Below are 27,740 nucleotides of genomic sequence, written 5' to 3'. Positions count from 1 at the left end.
TTTTATTAAATAAAAGTTTATTGTCTACTGTTTCCACTCATGTTGCTGCTGTACAACACAACAACATACACAAATCCCTAGCATGAATACTCATTGTTCACCCCCACTGAACTACAGACATTGCTGAAGAATTCAATCTTTTTTTTAGCAGTTTTAAAAACAAAAAAGAATTGGGGCATAGTATCTTGAAAGAGTATTCTCAAGTGACTTGTTGCAATTAGAAGGCATAGCCAATACAGTAAAACAGCACTGTTTATGCTGTCACCGGGAAGAAGGGAGAAATGAAAAACAGGAAGAGTATTTAGAAGCAGTTTTTTCTAGTGACATAGCACTTTGAAGCTTAACTTTACCCATCTGGGCTAAGTGGCTGCTTTGATAAGGGCCAGATAAAAAGGGGTGGGAAAGGGGGGCACAAGGTGGGGAGGGAATGTGGATACTATGAGTTAAAAAAGTATAAAAAGGAATTATCTAAAATAGATTAGATATAAATGTTTCAGAACTCAAATACGCTCAAAAATACTGGAAAGAAGCAATTCGAACTAATTTATTTTTAAACCAGTGGGGGAATATTAAGTGTTCTGAATGTTGTGCGCAAAACTAATCCATGTCACCATCTCACTGTCGTGATTTAACACAGCAAGGTAGATACACTGGTTTCTGGCATTACAGGCAACACTAGATGTACATTATGAACAAATAATGTAAACTTTAGTTTTAAGGCAGCTGGTACTAATGCTGCACACAGGCTTAGCTCAGTGCCCATTTCAGAAATGGGGCACAGTTAGCACTTGAAAACAAAAAACTGACAGGGAAGAAAAGGGGAATCAGCATTATTTGACAAAAACAATGTGTCAAAATATTTTCCCTTTCACACACACACAAAAATATTTGAACATTTAGAAAAACAAAGCACCCATCCCGCCAACTTCAGCCTGTTCCTTAACAAATATTTCAAAATACTGATAAATAATGGTGACTGCAAGCAGAATTCCTGTGCCAGATCCAATGGCCCCCAGGAAATCGGCTAACACCGACAGGGCACCAATGCATAAACCGCCAAATGCAGCTGCTGTGGGGATGTACCTAGAAAACAAAAATCCTTAGTCAGTGCTGGAGAATATGAAAAGGGACAACAGAACCAATAATATGTCAAAGCTTTGCCAACAGTTGTTCTCTCCAAAGTACAATTAAACTAATCAAAAAAGGATAAAGTATTGATAGGCTACATAAAAAATTACATGTGAATGAAAACTTTGTGATTATGAAAATGATTCTGACTCTCCAAGAAACCAATAAATAGCCCAGGAAGACAATATGTGATTTTTAGGGCAAAAGATTAGAACCCTCAAGATTTAGATTTAAGCATGATGATGTTTAATATTTTAAAATAAGTAACCTTCAGCTGTCTCTAGTGGAACAAAGAAGCAAGTTTCAAAATGCGTTCTAAACATAAATTTATGTGGCAAAATTTTTCTGATATTCTTCAGTAATTAACCTTAGATGCATGATAGAATCACCTGAATAACTGTTAAAAACAATAAGGCTTTATTTAAAATACTCCAGCCCCCCACCCAAAAAATTAAAAGGCAAGGCAGGTAGTAGATGAACACAAATGGCAGGATGATGGTAACTAAGACTGAATGTTGTTGGGTATATGGATTCTATTTCTAAATAAATAAAAACTGATGTCTTTTCAACAAATGGTGCTGACAATTGGGTACCCACATGCAAAAGAATGAATTTGGACCACTACCTCACACTAAACAAAAATTAACTAGAACATTTAGATCATAGACCTAAATGCAAGAACTCAAACTATATAACTCCTAGAATAAAACAGGAATAAATTTTCGTGACTTTGAGCTAGACAATGGCTTCTTAGATACAATACCAAAAGCAGCATAAGTAACCAGAGAGAAAAAAATTGGACTTCCTCAATAGTAAACATTTCTGCATCAAAGGACACCATCAAAATGTAAAGACAACCCAAAGAATGGGAGAAAACATTCGCGCAACTCACATATCTGACCAAGAACTTCCATCCAAAATACATTAAAAAAAAAAAAATCTTACAGCTCAATAACAGACAACCAATTAAAAAAAAATGGGCTAAGTATCTGAATAGAGATTTCCCCAAAGAAGATATAAAAATGGCCAATAGGCACATGAAAAGATGCTCTACATCGTTAGTCATCAGGAAAAAGCAAATCAAAACCAAAATGAGATACCACTTCACAGCCAGTAGGATGACTAAAATAAAAAGGACAATAACTAGTGCTGGCGAGAATGTGTCGCAATTGGAACCCTCCCTCATTGCTACCGGCAATGTAAACGATAGAGCCACTTCGGAAAGTTTCTCAAAATGTCAAGCGGTTACTACATAACACAATACTTCTGCTCCTAGAGATGAAAATACATCCATACAAAACTTGTACATATGTATTCATAATAGCATTACTCACAATAGCCAAAAAAATGGAAACAACCCAAATTTTTATTGATGAACAGATATAAAGTGGTATCTATCTAATACAGTGAGATGTTACTCAGCCATAAGAAGGTATGAAGTTTTGATACATGCTGCAACCATGGATAAACTCAAAACATGCTAAGTAAAAAGTCATTCACAAAAGATAAGTTTTATGATTCTCATTTATATGAAACCTGGAATAGGCAAATCTATAAAGAGAAAGTAGACTACTGGTTACATAGGGCAAGGGGGTAGGAGGGTAGCACAGGAATGGGGAATGACTGCAATGGGTACAAGATTTCTATTATGGATTGAATTGTGCCCCCAAAAATGTGTGTTGACTTGGCTAGCCATGGTTCCCAGTATTGTGTGACTGTCAACCATTTTGTCATCTGATGTGATTTTCCTATGTATTATAAATCCTACCGCTATGATGTTAATGAGGCAGGATTAGAGGCAGTTATGTTAATGAAGCAGGGCTTAATCTACAAAGATTAGATTGTATTTTAAGTCAATCTCTGTTGAGATATAAGAGAGACAAGCAAGCAGAGAATAAGGGGACCTCATACCACCAAGAAAGTAGTGCCAGGAGCAGACTCCATCCTCCTTTGGACCCAGGGTCCCTGCATTCAGAAGCTCCTAGATGAGGGCAAGATTGATGACAAGGACCTTCCCCCAGAACCAACAGAAAGAGAAAGCCTTCCCCTGGAGCTGGCACTCTGAATTTGGACTTCTAGCCTCCTAAACTGTAAGCCATTTACTTGAGGTATTTCTGTTATAGCAGTACTAAATAACTAAGACAGTTTCTTTTGGGGGTGATGAAAATGTTTTAAAATTAGATTGTAATGACTGCAGAGCTCTGAATATGCTGAAAACCACTGAACTGTACACTTCAAATGGGGGAATTACGTGGTATATGAATTAGATCTCAATAAAGCTGTTATTGAAGAACAAAAACTGATGCCTGGGACCCAGGCCAAACCAACTAAATCCAATTCCTGAAAGTGGGGTATCAGCAGTTCTTAAAAGCTTCATGGTGATTCTATGTGCAGCCAGTCAGCACTGAGAACCACATTTTAGACCTGTGCTGGCCAAGGAAGGGAACATAATTTCAACTAAAATAACAGTTTAGATCTCGATTTTGATGTGAATGACAAGTTCTGTGTTAAATTTTTGCTCTCTCTGTATGAAGTAGAAAAATGCTTTAAATATGAATTTGAACAAATAAAGAGTAACATGGACTGAAAGAGCAAGTACATATGTACACACAAGTTCTCTCTCTCCTAGAAAGGATTAAATCTAAGGACTTTACCTATTAAGCTCATGAACCATAGAGGTATCCCTGTGGCCCCTCATTACCATTTGCTGTTCTTTAAGCTGTTTAGCTACCTGCCAAGAGAAAAACAACTTTTAAAATAAAACTCTAACATTTCTGTTTACTACCTACTAGGTTCTGTGAGAAGTGCTTTCTACACACTACCAAATAAAATACAAGAACACTCAAGTAGGCATTGTCACATCGCTCCCATCTTAAGCCTGAGGAAACAGGATACAATGCTGCAAAACTCCATGCTAACCATATATTACACTGGTGTTTCTTAACCTTGTTTCATTATCATCCCCCTAAGTTGAAATATTCAGTAACTAAGGAACAAGATTTTGTTGCGTAAGGCTGAGCTTTGGAGCGCTACAAACCACTGTAATATCTAAGAATTTTTCACCCTCTAAGAACCAATTTTTGCCCCCATGGGTGGGACACCTCCTCATTAAGAATGTATGAATTAAAGTTTAAATTACAAAATAATATGAGTGCATCAATTACTATTTTGACAGCTAAAAATTATGTTTCTCCCAAGCCTCCCATTTTTTTCTTCTTTCCAAATAAACCAAATACTTACATCTTTGGCTGAGGAACCAGACACCTCTATCCACGTCTTAGAAAAGAATGCACATGAGCCCAACATGAAGATGATATAAACAACTACATGGACAGGATCCTCAAATATGGCACCCATGGACTCAGGAGGAGAAAGATAATAACAAAGGCCTCCAACTGGGTAAGAGCGAGCAGGTCCTCCTCCACTGACATCCTACAGACCAAGAATAAAAAAGACAAATCAACCTAACTAGTCAAGCATACATCTTTACGGCTTCTCAGATTTCTCAAAAACTATGGCCCCGTTTTAAGCTCAAAGCACCTGTAGCCAATGATTCCTTAAGAATTTACTTTTGCCTCTAATATCTTCATTTCTTCAAAATCACAGTGACCATCTATTATGTGTAGGACACTCTGAATATATTATTAACAGAAAAGCTATTTTAAAAAACAAACACCATCGTAATACACCTACAAGATCTTTACTTCACAAAGACAGGAATATGATTACACCTACAATCAAGATTACGTTTAGAATCTGAAATTTTCTGAACTACATATTAAAATTCGTCTGCATGATTCTTCTATTTGAAAATATTTGTTAATAATGTAATCATTATGTTAATGATGGTGAAATAATTTCGAAAAGGATATCGAGAAAGGTGACATAACTTGAAGAATGCAACCAATGTCATTGAATTGTACGTGTAGAAATTGTTGGTGTATGCTGTGTTGTGTGTTTTCACCAAAAATAACAAACAATGCAATCAGTTGAAATACTGACAGAAGATGAACAATTTTGGCCTAACCTTTACATGGTTTGGATATTATTACAAGGCAAAATCTTTTAATGAGTATTTGGCATAACGGGAATTTTATTAATTTTTATAATATAAATGGGAATAGCATGCATTGCTCATATTACGTAAAGTTTTGGGGTCTAGGGGATAGGAAAGCAATGTTTAGTCACAATGATTAAAATATCTGGTTTCTGAATTTACAATTTCCAAATGATTAGTATGCCCTAGAATCATTAATCCCAGATCAAAAGTTCTGTTTATAGACAAATTCAATTTCCCAATAATTATCTCATTAAAAAAAAAATCTTAAGATCACAATACAATCTATGCATTCATTACTATGAAAATCATCTCTTGCTAGACTGTTAGCTCATGAGGGGAGGGACAGAATCCTTACTTCCCTCTGCATCCCTCTCTATTTATAATGACCACAACACAACAACACACAAACATCTGTCAAATAAATGGAAAAGAAATATTCTGGATAAAAGGAATCCTATTTCCTTCAATTAACATTCAAGAGTTCCCTCAATTAACATTCAAGAGTTTCTATCTTATCCTGTTAAACTTAAGCTAAAAAAACAGACCTTCAGTAAAGGGAGAAAGACATGAGTCACTACAATTTACAATGCCAAAGATAACTTATTAATTACCATAAATGAACAGAATAAGCAACATATTTCAAGGATAATGCTTGTTAAAAAAAAACTATTCTTTGATAAAAATGCCAATTCCAGAATTATATACTCTGCTAAAGAATAAGTGACATTATAATTGTACAGCTTTAAGTGGGAAAAATACCCTATGTCAGGTGACAGAATTAAAATCAATTTTACATTAACTCAGACTTCAAGAACAATGTGGCTGGAGTGCTTCAGAAGCAGCTATGATGAAGATGATCTATAAAAGGAAGTAAGAATTTGGTGGATTCTATTTCTAGCAACACTGCTCTCTCTCGTCAGTCTAGTTAATTACATGCCTTTCTCCAGTCCAGTTAATCACAAGTTAGTTTACTGCCGTTCTGGCCATGACAAGGGTGGGGCAGGGAAGACAGGGAGAGGAAAGGATAATTCTAGTATCCTCTATATTATCAGAAAATAGCTTTAAAAAAAAATAAATGAATGAAACCTTGTTATTATGAAAAACAGTAAAGTAAGATTACAAAACAGGATCGTTTTTATGAGCGCAACTATGACTTTAGCCTAAAAATGAAATAAAAATGTGATGGCAAAATGCTTCCTACGTAGTAAAATAATAAAAAACACTTAACGGATCTTAGTTTTACAACACTCACTAATTCTTCCAGACATATAGTAAATCCTACTATACGTAAGAGAACCTCAAAATGTTAGAACAACTGCTTCAATTATGCCTCATCTCTTTCAGGTAAAAACGTAACGATGAAATTCAAATTATAATACATTTTAAACACTTAATATAAATAACAAAATACTCACAGCCCACTGTCCTAGTAAATTGACTAAGAAGTTGCCACTGAATCGAACGGACAGCATCTGGGAAATAACGTACAGGTTTGAAACCAAGGCCGACTGCAGGATAATGGGAATGTTGGAGGTGTAGAAGAGCTTGATGGGGTAGCTACTATACTGGCCTCGATACCGGGCTGACTTAATGGGCAAGTCCACTCGAAATCCCTAAAAAACAAAAATTAAGAGTAAGAGAAAATGTATACATCAAGAAAAGAGAGGCAAAACAAATAAATTTAGGGAATATGAAAGGACAATGCCACCAAAAAAATTTCCCCTTGCAAACAGACTTTAAAATCTTTTTCTATTTCATAACTACTAATATTTTTGCACCTTAAAATTAGAGACTAAAGAATGAGATTATTTGTGTGACTAGATTTTGAAACACTCATTTGTTAGACACTAACAACATTTCATGACATTGTCCTTAAGAGCAAAACAAAAACCCACAACCCCCTTAGTTCAGTGAAGAGATTAAGCTTACCTGAAAATATATAACAACGGCAAACACAAAAACTGTAGCAATGAGGTTCATGAGATTGGGTAAATTCTGACGGTAGAAAGCCTCTCTTAAAGCTCGAACTTTGTCTGTTCTGGTGGCCAACAAATGAAACAGAGCTATGACTGCACCCTCAAACTCGGTACCTGATAAATCAAGACAGAAATTAACTACAGATTCATTATCCAAAGTCGTTCCAACGGTCAAAACAAATAACGTTGAGACTCCAGCGTACAGTAGAAAATATGAGTCAAAATAACTTGTCAATGTTTGTTTCATGAAACAGCCATGTGTGGAGGTGCTAAAAATAAGTAATCGTTGAGGCAAATGTAGCTTTCTTTCACATAAAACCTGAAGTTTTCTCAAGGGACTACTCTTGATGAAAATAGCCAAAATAGAATAAACCAAAGCAAATATTTAGTTCATAAAGATTTGCCTCTCTTTTACTTTAGGGAAAGAAAAAGGAGTATTTGTAGGGGGGAAAAGGCAGCAGCAGCAGCAGCAAAGCAAATAAAGCTGTCAGAATCAAAAGATACATGTTGCCCTACCAAGCTTGCCTTTAAATTTATTTTACCAAGAACATTAATAAGCCATCATTGCTATTTTCTTAAGGCTGGAATCAGAGTTTACATGTTAACCAAAAAGAATGTACGATGGCATTTGAGAGAAGTGGAGATGGCTAAGGGGAGAGACAGAATAAAATATTTCAAAATTCTGGTGCTATTACAAAGCCAAGTAGAACAGCAGCAAAGTATTAGTCCTCCCTGATGATATACTAAGTTTTTTTCATTAAAAAAAAATCTAAACCAATAGTTTATCCTAGGAATGTTGAAACTGGTCAAATAAATAACTTATGCAGCAATGGCTTAAGCAAGGTTAACAAACAAAATTTTAAAAATCTGTTTGCAACCACAAGTTTTAAATGAGCAAAGGCTAAACTGTACTTTTTTTTTTTTTTTAATTGTTTCATACTCCACAAATCTCTGCTTATTAACTTTTGAGCAGTTAGCATTAGTTGTTCCCTGGGATAGCAAGTCAGCGTATCTAGAGGCATGTATGGCTATATTATGTATTAGTTTTCAGCACACATCCAGCAAAACTCATGCAGTTGCAGTCACTGTGCAATGTACCTCTGCCAGTGTTAATGGTAGTGGGACTAAAGGCCTTCCAGACAATGGTTTCACAGATGTTGGTGGCAATAAAGAGGGAAATACCAGACCCCAAGCCGTAACCCTTCTGTAGCAGCTCATCTAACAGCAGCACAATCAAACCAGCAACAAACAACTGTGGGGAAAGAAAGGCAAGTAAGCTGAAGCAAGAATAAACTCAAGAAAGGGGGAAGGTGAACACCATTGACTATTTTCAAAGTATGGGCATTTGTAACATTAAAACCTAATTCTTACAATATCACTATTATGACTATCTGTATTTTTTAACCTGCTTTAGTTTAGACAGAAGCCAATTCTGAAAATTACGGGACTGAAAATAGTGTTATATTGTAAAGTAGACTCTTCAACTTTTAAAATACATTTGTACACCGTCTGAATAGTTTCCCTTAAAATGCTTAAATAAGGACTATTTAACACCCTAAAACAAAAAATGTTTGCAACTATAAAATTTATGATAGCAAGAGCGTGAAATCATTCCAAATACCTCCAAGTAAGTCAAAGGCCAAACGAATTATGGTATAATAACAAGATGGAATTGTGTACTGCCATTAAAGAACAAATAAGTGAACTAGATATATCTTTTAAAATATAACATATACAGGTCAAAAAGGAGAACATAAATTAATATGTACAAAGATTATAACAATGTAAAAATGTATTCTATACATACAGCGACAAGGACTAAACGTAAACTTGAAGACAGAGTTAAGAGTTCACCAAGTTCTTAAACTCATAATTTAAAAAAAAAAAAAGCATACTAACTTTAATTTATGTGATACTGAAAATTCTTAATTTTCTTCTTGGAGAAGATATTTCTGTAAAAGCATGCATCAATTAAAAACAATCCATAGCCTTGCAAGTGACACCTCCTCAGTCATATGACTCCTTCCCCACACTTCAGTAACCTAATCAAAAGGGGAAGAAAATATGCTTCTATGCCCCCAATCTCCCACATGTCCCCACTTTAAAGACACCCTCCTACCAAAGCTGGAAAACACCACTTCCACTCCTCCCAGCTCTCAAGTCTCCCACCCTCATTATTTACTCACTTTACCCAATATCACCTGTTAGAAGAGAGATCAAACTAACTACATTATACCATTCTAAGCATGCTTACTTTACATTACATAGTGTTTTGTTTTGGTTTTTTTTTTCTTCCTTCTCTGTCATTTCAACGGTTGTACAGAGCCTAACTTGCCTACTTAAGTCTTTTTTGTTTGACTCTCAATGGACTGGAAAAGGGTACAATTCTCAATGAAGAGAGCTCATGCCCATCCCTTACTCCTTGAAAACCAAGTCTGACATTTTACAAAATAACAGAGAAGGTAAGATCTGCTGACTTTATTTTGACCACAATTATGTAATGAGTGTATCCAACTGTAAATACAGAAAGCCGTCCCAGTGCAGGGAGTAACAGCTGTCCATGAACAATCCCAACCAAAAAGTGTTATCATGGGCTTCTGACTGAATGACTCGTCCAAAGTCACATGGGCAGGTCTGAAACTACCAGGATTCTCAGACCCCCTGTTCAGATAAGATTACTGAGTGATTCATATATATCCTGTAAAAATCAAAGTCTTCTGCTCTCCTGATGGAAGAAGGGAATTAGAGAAACCTAAAAGAGAAATGGTCTCAATAACTAAGGGAATAAAGTAAAGGATGATAAAAAAAGATGCATGCCTATGAAAAGGATGAGAAATGGGTAGTTACAGCATCTCACTGACTAGAGCACTGGTAAGAACAGAACACTAACTGCATGTTCATGTAGAATATACAACATATACAAATCTCTAAAGTGGGAATAAAAACAACACTTTACATTTCAACCTTGCACTTGCATGTAGGTGCGTGCACAACGCACACACACATAAACGACTTAGTTTCACAAAATACTTACTTTTACTACGTGCCATGCATTCTGATATTTTCTATTCTTTTTTTTTTTTTAATGTTACTCAAGACCCACTATTTAGATTCCAAAACTCACTAGTTGAAAAACATGAAACACTGACCATGTAAATGAAGCAACAATTACGATACTATATATAATAGCAAGGAAACAGTTTTGAAAACCTATCTATGTGAAAATACACTAATCCAATCGTATCTATTCAGTGTATCCACACATTTTCAACATTAGCAATGCTACAAAAAAACACATGGGGTCACTGCCAACCTACAATCAAATACAACATGTTTCTTTATTCATTAACACTAGAACAGCCATAATTCAAGTATCTGTATACCAGAATTTATGTAAACAAATTAGCACATATCCACTTTACGATATAGGTATTCTTCATACTGGGAAAATAAAACTAAAATGGCTTAACTCTTTTATAGCCATTTAAATCTCTATAAGAATACATTAACCCAGAACTCAGTTGAGGTTCTGTAAAAAAGTATAAATTTATCCTTAGTAAAATACCAGAAAATTTTTACTGATCCATAATGTTTTTTAGAGCTAGATGCCAATTTCGAGTGTCTTAAAAATCAGGGATATTCTAAAATACATGTTACAAAAGTAAATGCTATAAAGAAACAAAACATGAAGCAACAACTGGTCTATTAGTAACCTCAAAAATAAATGAAAAAGGGAATGTAAAATGGTACAACCACCTTGGAAATCTATCTGGCATTATCTTAAACAGTTAGAAATAGAACTACCATACAACCCAGAAATCCCACTCCTTGGAATATACCCTAGAGATACAAGAGCCTTCACTCAAACAGATATATGCACACCCATGTTTATTGCAGCTCTGTTTACAATAGCAAAAAGCTGGAAGCAGCCAAGGTGTCCATCAACGGATGAATGGGTAAATAAATTGTGGTATATTCACACAATGGAATACTACGCATCGATAAGGAACAGTGACGAATCTGTGAAACATTTCATAACATGGAGGAACCTGGAAGGCATTATGCTGAGCGAAATTAGTCAGATGCAAAAGGACAAATATTGTGTAAGACCACTATTATAAGATCTTGAGAAATAGTAAAAACTGAGAAGAACACATACTTTTGTGGTTATGGGGGGGGAGGGAGGGAGGGAGGGAGGGAGTGAGAGGGTTTTTTATTGATTAATTAGTAGATAAGAACTGCTTTAGGTGAAGGGAAGGACAACACTCAATACATGGAAGGTCAGCTCAATTGGACTGGACCAAAAGCAAAGAAGTTTCCGGGATAAAATGAATGCTTCAAAGGTCAGCGGAGCAAGGGCGGGGGTTTGGGAACCATGGTTTAAGGGGACTTCTAAGTCAATGGGCAAAATAATTCTATTATGAAAACATTCTGCATTCCACTTTGAAATGCGGCGTCTGGGGTCTTAAATGCTAACAAGCAACCATCTAAGATGCATCAAGTGGTCTCAACCCACCTGGAGCAAAGAAGAATGAAGAACACCAAGGTCACACGATAACTAAAAGCCCAAGAGACAGAAAGGGCCACATGAACCAGAGACCTGCATCATCCTGAGACCAGGAGAACTAGTTGGTGCCCGGCCACAATCGACGACTGCCCTGACAGGGAGCACAACAGAGAACCCCTGAGGGAGCAGGAGATCAGTGGGATGCAGACCCCAAATTCTCATAAAAAGACCATACTTAATGGTCTGACTGAGACTAGAGGAATCCCGGCGGCCATGGTCCCCAGACCTTCTGTTGGCACAGGACAGGAACCATCCCCGAAGACAACTCATCAGACATGAAAGGGACTGGTCAGTGGGTGGGAGAGAGATGCTGATGAAGAGTGAGCTAATTACTTCAGGTGGACACTTGAGATTGTGTTGGCATCTCCTGTCTGGAAGGGGGATAGGAGGATAGAGAGAGTGGGAAGCTGGCAAAATTGTCACGAAAGGAGAGACTGGAAGGGCTGACTCATTAGGGGGAGAGCAAGTGGGAGTACGGAGTAAGATGTATGTAAACTTATATGTGACAGACTAACTTGATTTGTAAACGTTCACTTGAAGCTCAATAAAAGTTAATGATTAATTAATTAATTAATTAATAAACGAAAAAGTCCTAAGCACTGAAAGATATTAAAATCAGAGTATCATCTATACCAATCCATTGCCCTCTTTGTCCTCTAATTTCCAAGGGCTAAATAAATTGGCCAATCAAGTGTTTTGTTAAATAGGGAAACAGGACAATGTCATTCTTTAAGGAAATGTAAACCTGTTGCAGTCGAGTCCGACTCATAGTGAAGTTTCTAAGGCTGTAATCTTTAAGGTAGCAGACTGCCACATCTTTCTCCCACAGAGACCCTGATGGGTTCAAACTACCAACCCTTCAGTTAGCAGCCAAGTGCTTAACCACTGCGCCACCAGGACTCCTTAAAGAAATGCACCTTATACCAAATGGGAACACATCAGGATTCAGAAAACTACCAAAAACCCTGACAATCCATTAAAAATTCCTGCCCTGGTAAAAAGACAAACTATTCTCAACTCATTACAAAAGCCACTTCTACTGTTTGAGATATCAATTAATATTTGAACCATCTAACGTTCCTTGTTCTGAATCATGCTTACTAAACATCCTCCCTATTGTGATCTGCTCCCTATGGTTTCCTATAAAGAATGGCCAATCATGCCAGTCCGAAAGTCATACTTCTCAATAACTCTACTAATAAACTGGTATTTTAGTTTTATTTAAAAATATTCTTCTGACCTCAGTTCTTTCAACTGTTCCAAAAAAAAAAAAAAAAAACCCTAAATTAATCCTAATTTCATACAATGAACAAGAAAACTTCCAAGATAACCAGGACTCTACACCCCCCAGTTTAATTCTCTTCAAAAGCCAATAAGTAACTACACATGGCTTAAGTACAATCTGTTCTTGTCTAACTTCTCTAAGAAATACCTTTCAGATTTTACCTATTTTAAGACATTTAACACTGTGATAATTATGTTTGCCTTGAAAAATTCCATTACAAAGCATTCCTTTAAAAAATCCACAGAATACATGTACGTATGTATATTTGGTATTGTTTGACAATAGGAACAACTATGGCCAACCTGACACACCTGTGCAGGCAATGAGGATGCTGCCCTAAGTGCATCTGACTGACAGTGACAGTAAACCAGTATCGACGGCAAGAAAACATCTTGATTTCAGAGACATCAAAATGTGAAAAATGTGCACCCTGGAATTAATGGAATTAATAAAACACCCATGATTCTTTATATTACCCAGCCACAAGGCTATTCAAATAAATTCTTATTTTTTCACATCGACACAATTTATGTCACTTTAATAATCAAAATGTTATAATTAAGTAAAATAATTCAAAAATAGGAAAATAAATACATCAATTACCTAAAAAGTTGTTAGAAAGGGAAAAAAAAAAAGGATCAAACTGTTTCGTTACCTGATATGATAAAGTATAATTTCTTACCTGAATAATGATAAGAAGACAGATTCCAGCACCCATTTCAGCAGGATCCCCGTACATGCCCGTCATGACATACACAATGGCTTGCCCAATGGTTATAATCATACCAAATACTGACAAAAATTAGGGGGGAAAAGGAGTACATGCTTACAACCAAAGACAAAAAAGACTATAGAAAAACATCTTTACCCTTGAGTTTTATGCTCTTTTAAGCACTATCTACATGGGATCAAACTGACAACAGCAACTAGAAAGATTAGATGGGAACCTCAGGGGGCAGTGAGTTTACGTTAATGGGGGAGAAAAACTCCGAAAAGGAAGGTGAGGATGGCTGCACAACTCGAAGAAAGTAATCAATGTCAGTGACTTGTACATGTGGAAACTATTAACTGGTATGTGTTCTGCTGTGTATATTCTTAACAACAACAACAAAAATAAATAATTAAAAAAAGAAAGGGAAAAAAAGTCTTTATCATAAACATTCTCAAATTTGGAAAGGCCTCTTTAATTATACACAATTTAATGCTCACGTTTCTGGGCTCCATTGAAGAGAGCTCTGTCTTTGGGTGTATCTCCAACTTCAATGATTTTGGCTCCGGCTAACAACTGCATAATCAAACCAGATGTTACAATTGGGGAGATACCCAATTCCATTAAAGTTCCTATAAAGGAAGGAGAAAGATGTAAAGAATAAAGAATAAATCTTTATTGTACACAATAATCTTTACCATACACAATTACTATATGCAGAATAATTTTAGAAACATTCCCCACCCCTAACTACTTCTATTGTAACACATCCCTAAATTTTAACAAATTTTCATTCCTTGAACATTAATTTCTAAAAGGTTATCATTTATTAACACTACCCGGCAACAATGCACTGAATAAAAATGACAATACTATAAAAATGTAAATTTTTATAAATCCTAAACTTAAAATGTTAAAGAAAACCTTTGAAAGAAATCATCCACAACTTCTGCCCAAATGATTATTCCCAGCAAGTACACTAAACATTTTTGTTTTAACACACAATAAAAAATTACAAACCAACCCCCAAATTAATATACCAAGTCAATTAAAAAAAATTGAAGAATATTCTGTAACTGTTAATGCAAAATTTAAAAACAACATAGAAAGTCACCTAAAACAATACAGAATATTTAATGACATGAAAAATGTTCATGACCTAGTGGATGACAAAGAAAAAAAAAAAGACTAGAAAATAGCATGTACAGTATGATTTCATTTTATATCTGGGTGGAAAAATAGTTTTCTCTTATTTAGTCTGGTTGACAAGATGTTTACTGTTATTTTTACCCATCTAGATTGTGAATGATTTCCGTTGTCTTCTTTTTGCTTCTGATTTCCAAGTTCTTTTCTTTATAGAAAATAAGTATTGCATTTATAGAGAAAAACAAGAAGACCAAATATGCCAAGTGTGTAAGGTAAAATGTAGAACTAAATAATGCTACATGGTCAAGACTATGTTTTCACTGTACATTCTGTATTCTGTCACAGTATACCCTTAAAATCTTGGCTTTTATAAATACTGAAGAGGTGCCCTCAATAAGAGAAAATACTCCATTAAGTGGATTCTTGACATTGTCTAAGATAGGCAAAATTACCACTTTATTCAACAGTAAAAGATGAAAACATTTCTTATTGTTAAGGCCACTGGAATCTAAAGAAGAGGTAAACAATCGATAGATCTTTTTAAAGTCGAGTCACCAAAATGTATAACTGTCAACAGATCCACTCTAGAAATAGATCTAACTGAGCTTTAATGAAAATTTTATATATGGAATATAGTACTTCAAATCAGTAGACAAAAAAAAAAAAAAAGGATAAATGGACTTTGGCAGATGACTGGCCATTTACAGCAATATAAACTTAGATTCCTTACCTCATACCCTACATCTAAAAAAATGCTAGATGTATAGAAAATTTAAACATAGAGGCTAAACCACAAAAGTTACTAGAAACAAACTTGGGTGAGTATGCTTATAATCTTGGGGAGAGAGGAGCCTTTCTAAACATTACAAAAACTTAGAAGCCACAAAGAAAAAGAGGGAAGATATAATTAGATGCAACTATGAAACTTCCATATGGCAAAGGACAGCATGAACAGGCAAAAGAAAAATACTCAAACACCAATGACAAAGAGCTCATGTCTCTGATATACAAAGAGCACTTATAAATCAATTAAAAAATAAACAAGCAATAGAAAAAAAAAGGAAATAACAGATTTATGGTGTGGGTGTTTCCAATGTTTCTTCCCAATGATCTTTCTCAGGAAAATGCCCACAATATGGGAGTGGACCCCTAGTACCAAAATTTGTACTATGTAACCCTGAAACTCTAACATAAGCTGATTGAACCTGATAATTTGGAATTTTGAACTAAGAAAGAAGAAATGTGGGAGTTCACAAGTCCCTGCTGCTGAAATCTAAGGGCTCCCCCTCTTCCCAAGGCTTAATGGTTACCTCATCTTTAGATTCCAAAAATTAACCAGTATGCTTACAATAAATTCCATTTTTATGTTTAAACTAGTCAGTTATAACAAAAAGAAATTTAACAGACTAATAGAATTCATAGATACAAATATATAATACAAATACATACTTAGAAGATATACAAATATTCAGTAAGAATATAAAATGATGTTCAAGCTCATCAATATTTAAAGAAATACAATTAATGATATATACAAATTTTCACCTGTCTGACGATTAAAAAACTAATAATATCCACGTAGGAAGAGAAATTTCATTCTCATATACTGTTACTCAGGGTAAAAAATAATACAACCCTTTTGGAAGATAATTTAGCATATCCCTCAAAATTTTAAGTGTACATGCCTTGTAACCAAACAGTTAAACTTCTAGAAATTCATTGTACTAAAAAATTACAGAAGTGTGCAATAACATTCACTACAGCAGTATTTTTTATAATATAAAATTAGAAAAAATCTAAACGCATGGCAGGAGAGGACCCCAATGGCCTGCAACAGTCTCCTTTCATACTTAAAATATAACTTCCTTACTATGGTCTACAAGCCCTTCATTATCTGGCTCTTGGCCACATCTGCAACATCAAGTCCCACTCTTCCCTTTTTCCTTATTCTCTTCTAGCCATTTTGACCTCCTTATTGTTCTTCGAACATAGTAAGCACACTTCCACCTCAGGGCCTTTGCACTTGCTATTCTCTAGGATGTTTTCCCCCAAGATCTTCACATGGCCTTCTCTCGCACTTCCTCAGTTCTTTGCTCAAATGTCACCTCCTTAGAGGGTTCTTCCCCACCCAACATGCTTCATGTAGATCCCAAATAGAATATAAATGCCCCGACAATAGAAATGTTGTCTTGTTTCATGCTCTAATTCCAGAGTCTGGCACAAAGCCCATTATACAGTAAGAACCAATATTTGCTGAATGATTAAATAAATCATGGCATATCCATACAATAGAATAGTATATAGCCACTAAATGAAATAGATCATCCAAGATGTTAAGTAAACTAGTAACAGAACGGCATATATATCTTTTTTAGTTTAAAAAAAAAAAAAGGTATGTAAACGTATACATGTGAATGTATATACAGAGAAGAAATCTGGATGAACATTCACCAACCTGTTAACTTCCCAGGAGTTACCCTGAGAGCTGAAACTTCTCATTTTCAGGTTCATCTAAATCTTATATGAATGTGATGCATTTTTAAAATAATAAACAAATAATACTTTCATAACCTAAAAAATTACTAAAAAGTACCTGCCAACTAATTATAGTGTTTAAAAAAAAACAAACAAGCATCGCTCTGGTGGCACAGTGGTTAAGAGCTCGGCTGCTGACCAAAAGGTCAGCAGTTCAAATCAACCTTGGAAATTCTATGGGGCAGTTCTACTCTGTCCTATAGGATCACTATGACTCGGAATTGACTCAATGACAAAGGGTTTGGTTTTCTGGCTTTCCCTCTTCCTTACAGCAGAAAACCTCATGATCCAGCCCCTCCCTTCCTCTTTAGCCTCATTTATCAGCACTCCCCGCCCAAAATTTACCAGACTACATCATGCTATTATTATGCATTTCTGCTTTAGCTCATGCTTTCCTCTGAATGGAATGCCCTTTCTCCTACCATTCCATATACTGAATTTCAGTTCAAAGTGCTGTTTAGGCACCAGCTCCTCTTGACGCAGCAGACCAGGGTTTCTTGGTCTCACGGAAAAAAAAGAAAAAAAGACAGACCTCAGAGGGTCCATGAATCTCCTGAAATTTTATGCAAAATTTGCATTGTGCGTGGGTACCTGCATTTTTTCTGGGGAGAATACACAAATTTAATTAGATTCTCAAAGGAAACATGATCCATAAAAGGGCTGAGAACCAAAGCTCTAGGCAGTGCCAATTGCTCCATTCTCTGGAGTACCTCTATACACTGCACATACTTCTAGTCTTACAATAAATACACTGCTTTGTAAAATTAATGACACGTTGGCCTCTCTTCCTAGGCAATGCGTTTCCTTTCTCATATCCTCCCCCTCCCTGCAGACACTGAAAAATAGATGTTAATACACATTGTTAGATCTATTTGATGACAGAAGTAGCGTGGACGGCAACAACCAACAAGAGAATACCCACCTCTGTTGGATGCAAGAATAACTCTCATCCAGTAGAAAGGATCTGCGGAATCTGATGACATGATTCCAAAGAGTGGTATCTATAATGTTAAATAAAATCCTTTATAAAAATACACATGAAGTTCACAGTTAATTTATAATGCATTCACTTAATGTTTGGAACAGTTAGGGGGAAAAAACATGTTCTACAACAAAAACAAGCAAATATTTAAATGTAAGTTCTTTAATGAAAATAAAAACAACAGAAATTATTACTTAGTGCATTTCACTAGTAAATACTCCTATCAACAGATTATAAGATAGGATATCAATATGATAGCATGTGATATCTTTCTAATCACAGAATAATTTTGCAAAGGTATGGGTACCAAAGACAGTAAAGGTCACACTCCTAGGTGTACAACTAAAGATGGTATATAAAATGGAAAATCACACAGTCAGTAAAAATTATGCTTATGAAGCTTATGATACAATAAGAAAGTGCTCATAATATTAAATATAAAATAGCTGTTCTCAACCAAGGTAGACTTTGCCCTAAGGGACATCTGGCAATGTCTGGAGACATGTTGGGTTGTCACTACTTGGAAGGAGGTTGCTACTGGCATCTAGCAGGTAGAGGCCAAGGGTGCTGCTATAAATCCTACAAGACATGGGACAGTCCCCAACAATAAAGAGCTATCTGGCCCAAAATGTCCATAGTGCCACTATTAAGAAACTCTGGTATAAAAAGAAAGGTACAAAATTGTATAAACAAAGCAAAATATAAATACTGTGCAACTACACATAGAAAATAAAACTAAGAGTAAGTATCTTTTTTAATCTTGAAAAGAGTGATGGTGGGATTACGGCTGACTTTTTCTTTTTTATTCTATTCAGTATTTATCAAATTTTTAATAAGGGGCACATATTACCTTTTAATGAGGAAAAAAAAAAACTTTAACTTCAGATTACTTCCTATTACGTGACCCATGTTTAAGATACAGAACTTGGTCATACTTCTTCCCTATTATGCGGGGACCAGACACATACACAAAAAACATATTTCCAATTTCAAAAACTATCTCTAAGATGCTGCCAGAAATTTTAAACCGTTTGGTCAACTTAAACCTCTCTGGATACCTAAATTTATTAGCTGAGTTGCAAAACTGGTTTAGCAAGACTTGTGGATATTTTATGTGCACCCTGTAGCTGTAGATACTCTTCAGCTAACGTGAGGGATAGGGAGTAAGGAAATCATTGTTTAAAAACCTAGGAGCACTACAGGACAGCTCTTATCAAAATATTCTCTCTTAAGTGGGAAAGATGTTACTCACTCAAATTACTTTCCATAATTATGTCTAACAGAGACACCACTGCCTCCATGGTTAAACGCTTTGTGGGACTTTGAAGAAAGTCAGCCTACCTCCCCTAAATAACGATATGCCCTCCTTTCCTGCAGTCAGTAGGATTATGAAAATCAGTTTCTAATTTTATTTCTCTTAATAAATTCCCCAACTACAGGACGATACCCAACAACAGTTAAGCAGTAACAGGAGCTATTTTCTATGAACCTATCAGTTGAAAAGAGTCCAAAGTTTATATTGTAATACATATAATAATGGGCTTCGGCTTGACAAAATACAGTACAGCGCTTTGGAGAAACAAAGAATTCTGTACTTCAATGGAAATAGTGAATTAATCAGACAGACAAACAGAAAGTTATCACTAGGGGTTTCCAAAAGCAGTGGGATCTGAGAACCAAACAAGGTATTTCCAGATTAACATGGCAAGTTGAGATTACATTACATTTCCTTCCCCTGCTACGTAATGAGAACATGTAAAATAGCTAACAAAATGAAAAGGGGGGAGACAGGGGTCATAAAGTAGCCAAACAGAACTTCAAACACTGGTCACTATGGGAGGCAAAAACACAACTAAGGGGTAAAGAGACTCATCACACAGCTACTCCTCACCAGCACACAGGAAGTCAGCAGGATCCCCAATAACAATCCAAATCTGAAGAAACAGTACTCTGCATAGATGCCCTTATCTTTTCCGTCTTTTGGCTATGAGGGAGCAGAAACAGCAGCTGGGCTGACTTTCTCTGATGTAACTGAAAATTACACAGCTGCACTGAACTGGGACTGGGGAAGGATCTGAAGTCTGGAATGGAATACAGCCCGCCCCAATCAGGTGGTGAGAACTCTCACATTCACACCTAACAAAAATCTAAGAAGAGCAGAGACCGGGTTTTATCATTTACTACCTTTGTCTCAGAAAAGTTTTCCTTCCCTCCTCCCCAAAGAAAACTGGATAGAACAGGAATCACTAAACTCTTAATCTGGCTGGGAGGGGGAATAAACCTGTTTGAGTAGAAGAAAAGTCAAGAAATCACCCACACTGGGCAGAGCTACCTAAGCATGAAAAAGACAAAAATATGCAGTTCAACAACTATGTAAACATATTGGGGGTGGGGAGGGAGATAAAGTAACATAAAATGCATAAATTGTTCTGTCATTCTTTTCCTTGTTTATATTTTGTTCTTCTTGGATTATGGCTACAAAGGTTAAAATATTTACTGTTGTCCCTTTGCAGAAAAATGTCTGCAGACACCTGGATCAGAAGATTCAATACTGTCAAGAACGTAATTTTCTCTAAAGTGATCTACAGATTTAAAGCAATCCAAATCATAATGGCGGCAGGCTTTCCTGAGGAAACTGACAAGCTGATTCAAAAATATATATGGAAATATGAAGAAGTTAGAATGGCCAAAATACTTTGAAAAAGAACAAAGCTGAAAGACTTTAATGACCCAATTGCAGGACTTACTATAAAGCTACAGTAATGAAAAACAGTGTGGTTTAAAAAAAGCATAGACAAATAGGTCAATGGAACGGAACAGAAAGCACAGAACTGATTTTGAACAAAGATGCCAAGGTAATTCAATGGGAAAAGGACAGCCTTCTCAACAGCTGGTGCTGGAACAACCGTGTACCCACACAGAAAAGGTGAATCTCAACACTTACCTCATGGCAAACACGAAAACTAACCTGGAATAGATCATACGTCAAAACATACAAGGTAAAACTACAAAATGTTTAGAAGGAAACGAGAGAAAATCTTCACAATGTTAGGAGGGGCAAACATTTCTTAGATAGGACACAAAAACCGTGAACCATCAGAGGAAAAAATCCTAAACTGAAGATCAAAACTGAAAACTTCTACTCCTCAAAAACACTGCTAAGAAAATGAAAAGACGAGTCACAGACTAGGAGAAAATATTCATGATATATCTGACAGAGGACTTATATCCAGAAAATACTAAAAAAAAAAAAAAAAAAAAAACTTATAATTCAATAATAAGATAATCCAATTCTTTCAAATGGTCAAAAGATACGAAAAGACACTTTACCAATAAACAAATACCCAATAATTTCAAGAAACGATGCTCAGTATCATTATTCAGGGAAACGCAAGTTAAAATCACGCTCCTTGGAATGGTTAATACTGAAACAAGCAACAATACCAAGTGTTGCCAAGGATACAGAGCAACTAGAATTCCCGTACACTACTGATAAAAAAAAAAGGAACAAAAAATGAGGCAAACTCTCAGAAAACATTTTGACAGTTTCTAATAAAGTTAAACGTACATTTACCACACAACCCAGAAATTACACACGTAGGTACTTGCCAAAGAGAAATGAAAATAAATGTCCACACAAAGACCTGTAAAGAAATGTTCATAGTAGCTTTATTATTTACTACCAAAATGTGAGAACAACTCAAATGCCTGACAACAGGTGAATGGATGAACAAACTACTCAGAAATAAGGAAGAAGTTACTGATATATCAACAACATGGATGAATTAAAAAAAAAAAATGGTAGAGAAAGGAGGGTAGGCTATCTGATTCTATTTAATGAAACACTGGAAAAGACTAATCAAATTTTAGTGAAAGAAGATCATCTGTGGTTGCTTGGGGCTGGGGAGGTGAGGTGAAGACTGATTGAGAAAGGCCACAGAGAACTTTCTAGAGTGATGGAAATGTCCTATAGCCACTGAGGTAGTGACTACCTGGATGCATACATTTGCCAAAACTCTCAAAACAAGCATTTTTAAAATGGGTGCACTTTATTGTTTATAAATTATAACTTAATAAAGTTGTTTTTGATGGAAAAGAGGGAAATTTCCAAGATGTTAAAATAAGATAGTAAAAATAAGGATGATCGTTCTTTTTTATTTTCTATTTTTCTGTATTTCTTGCTCCCTGACTACCCAAAAGGGGGGAAGGAATGGAACTGAACTAAGCACAATTAAATGATCTAATCATTTCATCCAGCAAAAAATATATTTGGCGATCCTCCACATTAAGTACCTAATCTGTTTTACTGTTTCCCAGCATAAAATACATGTTAAAAAGCCCCCTATATGTATTTTGGCACCCTATGACACAGCCAGGTCACATCTTATCTTCATTTTATGAATTTAATCTCTTGGCAAAATCTTATTAAGCTATAAACGCTATGTATCAGAGGCTCTAAATACTGGCTTCTCGGGATTCTTATACTAACATATGCTATTTGCAACATGATAGAAGACAAAAAAAACTGGATAAAATTTGTAATATATGGCAAAGGTTTTGGCACCTTTATACACAAGAAACTGTTCTAAATCAAGAGAAAAATGGGAAAGACCATTAGCTGAAAACTAAAAATGAAAAAATGTTCAGCCCCACTAGTAAACCAATGCATAGTGGAACAAGATAACCATTTTCACTATTAAAATAGCTCAGATTAAAAATGATAATAATGCTGAATATATTTCCATATATTTATCATATGAAAATTAATTTTTCAAATTCTAACCAACCAAAACCTCAGAACAAATGTACTGCTGTTTGGATATTATGGTTACATACCTGACAACATACTAAGAAAATGAAGAGAGTTATAGCAGTCCATAGTACCTTCTCTCTAAACTGAATCTGTATAAAGAACCAATTGAAATCAATCAAAACCAAGAAATGGCAAATATAAAGCAAAAGACATTAAATCATAACCAAAATTCTCCCATTACCATATGTACCTATTTTTTATTCTTAACCTGTTCCTTTCACCCTAGTTAGCAGCAGCTAAAACAAACAGCAGACCTTCTCCAAAATAACTTCCTTAATTTTTCTAACAACAAAGTTAATTTAAATACAGGCAGTCCTTACTCACTACAGTACAATATTAACTGAAACTGAAATGGATGTTCAAATATGTACTGTGCAGCTAGGACTGCCTGTAACACTATTCTGCAGATATTTCACAGAACATGAAAAGCTCCAGTTTCTTAGGACACCTTAAACGTAACTGGAGGTACTATTTTTATTATCGCAAAGCAATAAAGAAGAAATACACTTCTAAATAAAACAGTAAGTTGAACGAAAGCTTTACCTATCTATGTCTCTATTCCTGCTAGTTTCTGAGAAATCAAAAGCCCTAGAGAAAAGGAATGTCTGGGAACTGACCAGTTTGGTATTAATAATGTATCTGTAATTTAAATACCTTAGCTCCAAAAGTGCACAATGACAGAAGAATTATTTGATCCAGCCAGAGTATCTTCTGAATGCATTCCCGTGATTTTTCTTTCCATTATGTGGATCAAAAAATGAGAGGTACATACGTGCACAATTGCAATTCATTTATTTAAAACAGCTTTACTCATCAAAATTTATCCAACAGACTGGATTGTTTATAGGCCAGCGGATCACATCATTAGCAAGTACGATGGACCGTACACTACAGGAATCATAAAGGATCACTATAGACAATATCAGGAGCCCTAGTGGCACAATGGTTAAAGCGCTGGGCTGCGAACCAAAAGGTCAGAGGTTCAAACCTACCAGCCACTCTGCATGAGAAAGATGTGGCAGACTGCTTCAGTAAGGATTTACAGCCTTGGAAACCTTTTAGGGCAGCTCTACCCTGTCCTATCGGGTACTCTGAGTCAAAACGGACTCAACAGCAGTAGGTTTGATGTGGTTATAGACTATCTGAAGAAGCCCTGGTAACACAGTGGTTAAGTGCTCAGCTGCTAACCAAAAGGTCAGCAGCTGAAACCCACCAGGTGCTCCACGGGAGAAAGGTGTGACAGTCTGCTTCCATAAGATTACAGCCTTAAAAGCCCTTTGGGGGCAGTTCTATTCTGCCCTACAGGGTCACTATGAGTCACATTCGACTCAACAGCAATGGGTTATAAACTTTATCTTACCTAACACATAGGCCAAAGACATACTTGGTTTGGACATGTTACAATTTAAAGAACAGTCATTTTTGAAACCATGAGATAACCTATCTAGACTGAGGTCTTTTCGACCTTTATTTATTTTGTGCCTCATGCAAGAAGGATGAGCAGGTAATATTTTTCCAATTATAACCAAAAAAGGGTTCAAACCAAAAAACCAAACCGGCTGCCATCGAGTCAATTCTGACTCATAGCAACCCTATAAGACAGAGTAAAACTGCCCCATAGGGTTTCCAAGGAGCAGCTGGTATATTCAAACTGCTGACCTTTTGGTTAGCAGCCACAGCTCACCGCAGCCGTTAACTACTATGTCGCCAGGATCCAAAAAAAAATGGGGGGGAGGGGCTAAGGAGAATAAATAAATCTTGTTTTTTTAGCACGATGCGTCATTTAACCACCTTCTATAGTATTAAACTATCATACTTACTTTCCTTTCAGGTTTCTGAATTTCTGGTAGAACTGCACAGAAAGGCTTGATAACTTCTAAAAATTTGACTGTTAAAAAGAAAAAGAATAAATGACCCTATTACAAGTTTAAAAAAAAAAAGACATATCTTTTTATAGAATCAAATATAAATGCTCTCTAACTTTTAATAGCCATCAACCTTATCTTCATCCCACCCTACCCCACCTCTCAAACTAGTTAATTACAAGACTCTGTACTTCGAATGAATACATAAGGGAAGAGAAATAATTCAAGTGAAAAAAGAATCCAAAAGGACTGAGGGCTAGTTAAGTAGAAGCAAAATAATAAATGAGTATCCATTTACCATGACTTTGCTTCCCCATGCTTGTATCCAGTGAGTGACAGTGAGTGAGTGTGTGTGTGTGTGTGTGTGTGTGTGTAAAGGAATTATTCAAAGAGCATCACCACTAAGTCAAAAAAAAAAAAAAAAAAGCAAATGTAGTCTACTGTGGCATCTGCATTGGTGGAATAGACTGGATGGCGTTTGGACTGGACTGTACCCACAAAACACTGCATTATAAAAGAAAATAAGAAATCTCAGAGTAGGAGAATGCCATTCTCCACTGAGAATACAGATAACCTTTTAAAGTATACAATCGCTACTTCATTTCATTCAGCCACATTTTAATATTGCTTGATCATCCTCCCACAAGTAATGGCAAAGTACTTGTTTATGTACCACAATCAACCCAGGGAACAATTACATTTCATTAGAAGTACTGCTTTCCCAGACAACTCTTAAAGTATATAAAAGATAAACTAAGGATCTTTAAGAACAGGTTAGAAACTGTCTTCTGTTATGGTTTAAGTCAAAACCTGCCAGACAACTGGAGGATGAAGATGATAATCTCTCAAGTGTCAGTCCTTTGCCAGGAGTCTGTAACACACAGAAGACAAGAAGCCACAGCTAGCTATTAGATACGATCATCTTCCCCTATAAGCACTGGATTCTGTTTACTAACATCTTGACGTTGTTTTAAAACTGGTATGATTAATTACACTCCCACGGTTAGCTGAAAGTTGATTATACTATTTTTTTATAAAACCAAACTCCTTGCTGTCTCCAACTCATAGCGACCCTACAAGCAAGAGTGGAACTGCCCCGTAGGGTTTCCAAGGCTGTCATCTTTACATAAAGCAGGCTCCCACGTCTTTCTCCCATGGAGCAGCAGGTGGGTTCGAACCACCAACCTCCTGGTTGCCAGCCCAGTGCTTAGCCACTGCAGCACCAAGGCTTCTTATCTTTTTATAAAAACCTCTCAAAATGATGACAATCACTAACGTTTAACAGAAAAATTCAGCAATTCTCATGGGCTATTTGGAAAGTAAACCTGTACCTCTGAATTACAAAAGCACTGTATCTCTAGGGCAAAATAAGTATCATTCACATCGGGAAACTTCCCAGAATCTTTTCCCTTTCCACCTCAATCCAAGCCACTCTCCCAGATTTCTTGGTACTTATGATCATCTGTACTGGGGTACTCATGTTCAAGCAATGCTTCTGTCTGCCACTTGTCTATTCTTATGTTGTAGAATTTTACCCATTACACTGCAAATTCAAGGCCAAGAGTCTCCTCTACTTCCTTTTTAACTTCTTCCAAACGTCCAATAAATTGGCCAATAGTGCACTGCTTAAGTATGTAGTTACCCATTTATCCAGCAAACATCTGAACAGCTATGTTAAGTGCTGTATACATGCGGTGGTGTTTGGGGAAGGGCCTCAAAAGATCCCCATAATACAAGGTCCTAGTTCTAGAACTTATACAACCCTACACACAGGAACATTCCAGTGAATGCTAAAGAATAATTAAAATGAAAATTTTAAGAAAAACTCCATGTTACTAATCACACCCCCTTCCGCCCCTAACATACATTTCATGCATCACTTTTTTTTTTTAATTAGTCGAGTCAGAGAGCTTTATTCATCACAACTAGCATAGCAAGAAAAGGTGATTAGTTAAAAGAAATACAAGCTTCCAAAAAAGCTCCTAAAAAATTAAAAGTGGTACAGGTTTAGCCCGGTTTCCTAACTCCCCGCCCCCCAAACCAACAGCCTCCCCGCGCCATCCTCCGCTCCTCGCCCCCTATCGCGCACAACCCCGGGCCGCCGGGTCACGGTCCCCGAAGTCGGCCCGGCCAAGGCCTCGCACCGCTGGAGGAGCCTCGCTGGAGGCCCCCGCCCCGGCCCCTCCGCAGCGCTCCGGTCGGCCTGCGCATCCCCGGCCGCGGGCTGGCCAGCACTGGGCAAGCGCCGCACCCGCCCTCAGCGCTGTCGGGACCCGTGCCCCGGGCGAGAGCCCCGCTTCCCCACGCACACACCCGCCGGATCCGGCTCCGCCCGGGATACCTACTCCCCATGGCGGCGGCTGGGGAGGGCCGGCGGGAACAGCAGCCTCCGCGTCCCCTTCTTTCGGGTCCTGTCGCTCGGGCCCCGGCACCGGCTCCCGACGAACTCCGGCCGGCCCCACGCAGGCTCCGCCCCGCGTCACGTGCCCCGCGCGGCTGCCCAGGCAGGCCCGCCCCCAACCCGGGCTCAGACGTTGGCCGCGGGCGCTTGGACTGACGTACTCTCCATTGCCATGGTCACCGCCGGCGCAGCGCGGGGGCGGGCCCAGAGCGGCCTCCTCGCCCCGCCTCCTCTGCGCCGAGGGCTGCCTGCCCCGCCTCCGAGTTGCGTGGC

General features: G+C 36.9%; 1 protein-coding gene across 5 annotated transcripts; it reads right to left on the bottom strand.

Annotated features, from left to right (window-relative positions):
• On the bottom strand, positions 1–27,516 carry SEC61A2 (SEC61 translocon subunit alpha 2). Of its 5 annotated transcripts, none has more exons than XM_064284857.1 (12): positions 27,412–27,516; positions 25,022–25,089; positions 23,225–23,290; positions 18,329–18,407; positions 14,226–14,357; positions 13,699–13,808; positions 8,263–8,416; positions 7,118–7,278; positions 6,604–6,801; positions 4,369–4,560; positions 3,783–3,859; positions 1–1,083 (listed from the first exon to the last, which is right to left on the bottom strand). In XM_064284857.1, the coding sequence occupies exons 1-12, from the start codon at positions 27,416–27,418 to the stop codon at positions 897–899; spliced, it is 1,431 nt and encodes a 476-aa protein (XP_064140927.1). In that variant the 5' UTR covers positions 27,419–27,516; the 3' UTR covers positions 1–896. The 5 variants fall into 5 exon arrangements, with proteins under 5 accessions (XP_064140927.1, XP_064140931.1, XP_064140928.1 ...); XM_064284861.1 differs by having other exon boundaries at positions 27,380–27,498; XM_064284858.1 differs by lacking the exon at positions 3,783–3,859.
• Between the last annotated feature and the right edge of the window lie 224 nt (positions 27,517–27,740).

This window comes from Loxodonta africana, chromosome 4 (genome assembly GCF_030014295.1).
Source record: "Loxodonta africana isolate mLoxAfr1 chromosome 4, mLoxAfr1.hap2, whole genome shotgun sequence".
NCBI lineage: Eukaryota > Metazoa > Chordata > Mammalia > Proboscidea > Elephantidae > Loxodonta > Loxodonta africana.
The sequence above is the reverse complement of the archived record's forward strand: the minus strand, read 5'-3'. Positions and strand labels throughout refer to the sequence as shown.

Bases quoted from the DNA above. Each gene is read 5' to 3' on its own strand.
- SEC61A2 (XM_064284857.1), bottom strand. The intron at 7,279-8,262 runs GTACATTGCACA...TTGATTTATCAG, and splicing joins TACCATTAACACTGGCAGAG to GTACCGAGTTTGAGGGTGCA. The intron at 3,860-4,368 runs GTAAGTATTTGG...TTCTCTTGGCAG, and splicing joins CTGGTTCCTCAGCCAAAGAT to GTAGCTAAACAGCTTAAAGA.